General features: G+C 51.4%; 1 protein-coding gene across 1 annotated transcript; it reads right to left on the reverse strand.

Moving 5' to 3' along the window:
• Positions 1-3,645: 3,645 nt before the first annotated feature.
• Positions 3,646-5,422, reverse strand: LOC103532456 (C-C motif chemokine 21). Its single transcript, XM_008498214.2, has 4 exons — positions 5,289-5,422; positions 4,758-4,872; positions 4,453-4,640; positions 3,646-4,137 (listed from the first exon to the last, which is right to left on the reverse strand). The coding sequence occupies exons 1-3, from the start codon at positions 5,356-5,358 to the stop codon at positions 4,472-4,474; spliced, it is 354 nt and encodes a 117-aa protein (XP_008496436.1). The 5' UTR covers positions 5,359-5,422; the 3' UTR covers positions 3,646-4,137; positions 4,453-4,471.
• Positions 5,423-6,240: the final 818 nt, after the last annotated feature.

Genomic DNA, 6,240 nt, shown 5'->3' on the forward strand with positions numbered 1-6,240 from the left:
CCATGGGGCAGGTTTTGGTCCCTGCTGCACGCTCCAGATCTCAGCATATTTCCTCTCCCTTCAATTTCCTCCAGGACATCTTCTGAAGATGTTTCACTGGTACCATCTCGCTGTGGCAGCACTGCAGCCACCTGCCTCACTAGCAAGAGGCTCCCACTAACCCTGGCACTTTGGTTTCCTTAACAGCAGTGTTCTGCAGTGAAGTTGGAAGTGGTGTGCAAGCACCCATGCATGTGCAGGCACAGGCACATGTTGGGCTCAGTGTGTGCATCCATGCCCATGTGTCTTCCTGAGCAGGTACCCGAGCACAGCATAAGCTCTTCCACAAAGCCCTGCTTTTAGGGTAATTTTCAGGGTCTTACTGAGCATACCCTCCACCATGGGCATGTCCTTATAACCTGTTTTAGCCAAATTCCCACCCACCATGTGAAGGAAAAGAAAAAATACACAAAAATACACGTGCAGTGTTGACATTTGCAGCTGCAGAGACATGAGGATATATTTCATGTGCCAGGCTGCTCCTGCCATCTACTTTTGTTTTGCTGCTTCTGCTGCTTGTAGAGTTCTTCAGCTGGACCCCTTATAGGGCTGCTTTTTTTTTTTTTTTTCAGTCATTTCACAATCTCCTGACACCATGACCAGCAGAAGAACTGTTGATCCAAAAGTGGGGCCCATCACCCTCTGTGTGAGAAGTTAATCCATATTATGGGATATTTACTTTAGTACCCAGTTGTGCACAGGAAAGGCAGCTGGGTGGTAATGCACAAAGGGAGCTCAGCTTCCCAAAATACAGGGGACACTTTTATACACAGAAACTTGTAGAACTGCTTTATCTCTCATTGTATTCTATCATTCCTTTACATGAACGGCTGACTAGTTCTTTGCTCCCATCTAAAATGACAGTGCTAAAGAGTTCCCTATGCATGCTCAGAATGGGGGGATGTTTGTCAGCTGGGGTCCCTCTAGCCCATGGGTGAGCATTTTAGTATGCAAATATGTTCTGGGTTGATGTGGTGCAGGGGAAGGTATGGGTCCAGTGAGAAGATGTTGAAAGCTTCCTCAGATCCAAAATGTCCAACCCCGCCTCTGGCCAACGTTGAGGCCTTCAGTGGGAATGGATGTACCTCCATCCATTGCAAATCTGCAATTAACATGTTCAAGAAGAGGAAATAACTACCTGTAAGACTTCAAGGCAGAAGAGGGATGAGGAGGAGGAGAGAGCAATACTAGGGAACCTGAGAGCAATGCCACAGCAAGGTTGGTGAAGAAGGAGGGAGGAGGAAAGGGTGCCTGAACAGAGCTATTTCCCTACATCCTGTGTTGGGATAGCAGCTGTCCTCCTGCAACCCATGGAGGAGCATAGTGGAGCAGTCCCTGAAGGATCACAGTGGAGCAGATGTGGACCTGCAGCCATGGAGGACACTGTGCCAAGAGGAGGTGACTGTGCCAGAAGCAGCTGTGACTCCGTACCTGGTGGGAGTGACTCACGTTGGAGGGGTTTGTGAAGGACTTTATCCCATGGGAGGGACCCCACATTGGACTAGGAAAAGACTATGAGGAATCCTTCTCCCTGAGGAGGAAGGAGCAGCAGAAACAACCTGTGACATCCTGACTGTAAATCCCACTCCCTGTTCCCTCGTGCTGCTTGGGGGGAGGAGGTAGAGATATGGAGAACAAAGGAATTTGGGCCCGGGGAAGCAGAGAGGGGTGGGGGAAAATATTTGAGCTCTGGTTTGTGTTTTCTCTTTGCTGCGTTTTGATTTGATTAATGATAAATTAAATTGATTTCTTCCCCAAGTTGAGTCTGTTTTGCCTGTGACTGTAGTTGGTGAGTGAGACCCTCCTAGTCCTTGTCTTGATTCACCAGGTTGTAGGTGGGTTTCCTCCTTGCCATCTTGAAATGGGGGAGAGGGAGTGAGTGGCTACATGGCCCTTTGTTACCAGCCAGTCCTAAAACATGACATAATAGTACATTAACAGGCTCATGGGATGTTAATGGAGTGAGTCTAATCAGTCACTGTTTTCTATCTAGTGCTCAAGGCTATAACCAAGGCAAGCTGTGGGAAGCACTTGCAGGCTTAAATCTCAAGAATGGGTGGTTGCCTACTTGGGATATGTTTTTCTCTTATTCTTGCTGCTTCACTGCTCTGCAAGCTCTGCTTTTATTTTACCAGTGTCTTTGTTCTCTTTTATGTGACTTTCCCCACAAATGTACTTGTTTCAATTCATAACCAACATCAGGAGTCCAGGGCTATCCTCACAGTGCTGGATGCAGCATGTTCCCCACAAACCCAGGGCTGGCTTGGCACTGTGTGCTGGTGTCAGTTCCCAGGCTCCAAGAACAGCCCAGCCAGAGCACAGCTCATTAATAACTTGGTTTAATGCTGTTTTCCCAAAGCAGCCACAGAGCCTCTGCTTTTACCAAGCAGTGCTTGTTCAGAGAGTCAGAGTTGGTGGGACAGGCTGAGACACCAGCAAAAGAAACCCTATGAAAACACCTTGTGCCCCTGTGTTTGCTGGCATCTCAGGACCTGTCTGTGGGGACAGCTGAGCAGACAGGACATCTTCACCTAGCTGGGCAACACAGCTGCAAGAGAGGGGACTTGTGCAGTGCCCCTCCCCTGTTCCAGCAGCTCCTGCACCCCATGGATGCAGCACCAAGGGGAGGCTGCAAAAGTCGGGAGAGCAGCTCCCCATGCTGCCCTCCTTGCCCCTCCCCTTTGGCAAGTTCATCAGATTAGCCAGAAAAAGTGAGTTTGGCTGTAAAGGATGTATTTTATTGCCTCCCATCCTGTCCAAAAGCCTGAGACATAGACAGCAGAGTCCTCCCATGTGGAGGAAAGGGCAGCATGGAGCCAGCCCAACCTCCAGACCATGCTCGGGGCCGGTATCTTGGACTTCACAGTTTCTTGACACAGCCACAAAATAATAAACCTAAATGACCATCTAATAAAGCAATGAAGACAGATAAATGGTTTTGATAGAAAGCCTCAGGTCCAAGCTTAACTCCAGTTACCACACACGCCTGTTTTGATACTGTTAAGCTGATACTCTGCAAATCCTATTATTGCAATTATACAACTTAATAGACCTTTACTGACCAAAGTCCACATCTGAAGTCTCTGCAGGCTGACACCACTGCAGCTGTTGTAAAATCCCTTCAACTTTCTCCTCAGCAGGCTGGGGGGAGTTTACAAGCACTTGGAGATGGGATTTCTTCACCAGGTCTGTCCTGCAGATCTCTCCCTGCTCTAATTGCAGTCTCATTTTACAAAATATTTGTGAGAGCTGCTCTCAAACAGTTGCCATGTGTCTGCAATGGATATTGCAAAGTCTTCCACCCACCCCACCTGCACAGCCTCGTGTGCAGTTTTCACCATGAGCTTATCAGGCTTGGGAACAAAGTAAATGAGAAATTAGTGAGGTTTTTAATCCTGACTATCTTTCTTCAGACTGCAACAACATGTTTTAAAAGCTGAAAGGAAAACTTAGAAGAGCCCATAGATGTAGCCATACTGTCACACCCCCTTGTCTCCAAACTCTGCATCTCAGCACCACGCAAGCATCCTAGGCAGGGCCACATGGACATGGGAGCTGCCTGGCAACCCACAGCCCTGCAAGCTGAAAAGGAGCAAACACGTGAGAGGGAATGCAGCTCTTGTTTATTTGGTATAAAAATAAGAACAATCCTCTAGAAAAGCCAGCCTGCAATGTACAGGATACTCTGAAGCACCAGGAGCTAGAAGTAGAGCCTTGCAGGAAGACTGTATGAAAGTAGAGCTTTTAAATATAAAAACAAATTTATAAAATCCCCCAACAGAGTCATAGGAAAAGCTGCCATCCTGCTAGGCTACAAAAATCCCCTCTGGTGGGAAGGCTGCTCATCTCCCAGTTGGAGATGAGCTCATCTCCCAGTTGGGGCTGTGGCTCAGCTCCCATCTGGGTCCAGGTCCCCACTGGCCTGGCTGTGGGGCAAGTGAGGACCTGGGTGATCCCTTCTGTAGAAAGCACCCAGATAGTGCAGGGGGTCCCAGCTGGGGAGATCTCTGCAGCAGAAACAGCCCGGGGGCTGGTGGGCAATCACTGGGTGTCCATTGCCAGGCGGTGTGTCAGTCATTTGTAGGGAAGGCATCAGTCCTAGAGGGCAGGGAAGCAAGGAGGGGGTGGTGAGGTGAGAGGGTCTCAGACAGAGTGCCCACCCCAGCCCAGGGGGCTGTTGCCTTCTCTGTACCCAAGTATTGCCTTGCTCACAGCAAATCTCTGATTTTAAGGCAAGCACAGACCAGGAGGGAACTCTGCCCTAAAGACCTCCATGCTCCAGCCAGAGCTGTGGCAGCTCTCCCAGGCTCAATCCCAGGAGCTGGACATCCATCCTCCCATAGAGGGATGTCAGCATGGGTGTCAGCACCCTCACACCATCCCCCTCCTTCCCCCTGTCCCCCCAGCACACACCTACAGCTTCAGGCCTGGCTTAGACCTGCTGCTGCTTCGGCCTCTTGGGTCTGCCCCTGGGACGTGGGGGCTGCCCCTTCTTCTTGTCTTTCTTGCCATTCTTCTTCTTGTCCAGGTTCTGCATCGTCATCTGAACGTCGAGTTTGGTGGGAGAGGCACAGATTTTCTTGTTTCTCCTGGTGGTAAACCTGGGGGTACAGGCAGAAAGGTTTGCTTGGGGGTGGGCAGAGGGAAGGACAGGGGGAGGGAGGGCTCAGCTGGAGCCAAATTGCTCCAGTTCTATCCTGACCCTGCGGGGTACTCACACAACAGCATGCAGAGGACATCCTGACTCTGGTCCCTGGAGTCTGTAGGACTTGACAATGCTTTCAGGGACAATTTTCTGGCTGTGCTTCAGGCAGCAGTCTGAGGCTGAGGGGCCTAGGAGCAAGGAGAGCATGTGGCGTCTCAGTCCCTTGCCAAGCCAAGGCACCTTCCCAGCCCTGGGGGAGCGAGTATGGCCAGCAGACAGCACAGAGCTTGCTCGCTGTCATTGTTGGAAGAGATTCTGGGGCCGCAGCTCTCAGCCCTGGGACCCAGTTCAGGTTGGATTCTAACCCAGAGTGACACCGATTTCACTGCCAGCAGAGGGGAAACTGAGGCAGGGTACCTTGCAAAGGCACTTCACTTCATTCCCCTGCCTGTGCTGCTCAGCTTGGGGGTTTTGCTGCCCGGGGGCACACACACGATCCCAGCCCAAGGAAGCACTGCAAGCCAACGCCGTACATTCCACCCAAATGCACCCCGAGCACCCATCCCCTGCCCCATCCCACCCAAGAGGGCTTCGAGCTCCTCACCTTGAGCCCAGACCATGAGGAGGAAGGTGGCAATAAGCAGGAGCAGAGGCAGGAGGAGTCGCGGAGCCATGGTGGGTGCAGAGCGGGGCACGGCCGGGGTGAGCGGGACCGGAGCTGCTGCCTTGTGCTGAGGCTGCTGCTATTTATCTCCCCAAGCTTTGGTTTCATTTTCGGTCAGCCTGGCAGTCATCCCACCACCCAGACGAGGGCTGGGTGAAGGAGAAGTGGGAGGGTGGGGGCATTCCTGTAAACTGCGAGCCCCTCTTTTCTTTTTTTCCTGTTTTTTGGGGGTTTTTTTTGGTTTTGGTTTTTTGGTTTTGTTTTGTTTTGTTTTTTTACGATGTGCCCTGTCTTGTTTCCAGCTGCCCATCACAGCATGGGGTGCCAGGGGGAGGACACACCGGAGACACAGCCTTCATCAGAGCCACATGAATTCACGGGCTCCTGTGTCCTTCCCACTCCTCCAACCTGCCTCTACCTGCTCTTGGCAGGCTGGGTGCTGCTGCTTGCCTGTTTGTTCTCCAGGCAGGGACCCTGGCTGGTGTCCAAGCCACTAGGGAAACCAAAAATCTCTTTTGTTTCCCCACCTTGAGCTTTGCTACTAAGCCAGCTGGCCACCCCATGAGTGAGTAGGGACTCAGGGTGACCCCACATCCCAGCCCTCCATCCCTGTCTAGCTGTCTCAGGGACCTCCTCTAGCAGCTGAACACATCTGAAGGGATGCAAACAGGGCTGGGGGAGATAGCACAGCCCACCACACACTGGTGGTGATACCAAACTGTGGGGAACTGATGTTGATCAAGAACATTCACAAGCTGGAGGAACAGGCTGATGGGAACCTCCTGAGGTTCAAGACAGACAAAATATTCAGTCAAGATGGTGTTACCTCATGCAGCAAGACAGGGACTGTGCGGAAGTGGACCTAGAGGGAGCTGAACACCCCTGTGGTGGC

Source organism: Calypte anna, chromosome Z (assembly GCF_003957555.1).
Source record: "Calypte anna isolate BGI_N300 chromosome Z, bCalAnn1_v1.p, whole genome shotgun sequence".
NCBI lineage: Eukaryota > Metazoa > Chordata > Aves > Apodiformes > Trochilidae > Calypte > Calypte anna.

Bases quoted from the DNA above. Each gene is read 5' to 3' on its own strand.
- LOC103532456 (XM_008498214.2), bottom strand. From the start codon at position 5,358: ATGGCTCCGCGACTCCTCCTGCCTCTGCTCCTGCTTATTGCCACCTTC. The intron at 4,873-5,288 runs GTGAGGAGCTCG...CCTTGCTCCTAG, and splicing joins CCTCATGGTCTGGGCTCAAG to GCCCCTCAGCCTCAGACTGC. The intron at 4,641-4,757 runs GTGAGTACCCCG...CTGTACCCCCAG, and splicing joins TGTCCTCTGCATGCTGTTGT to GTTTACCACCAGGAGAAACA.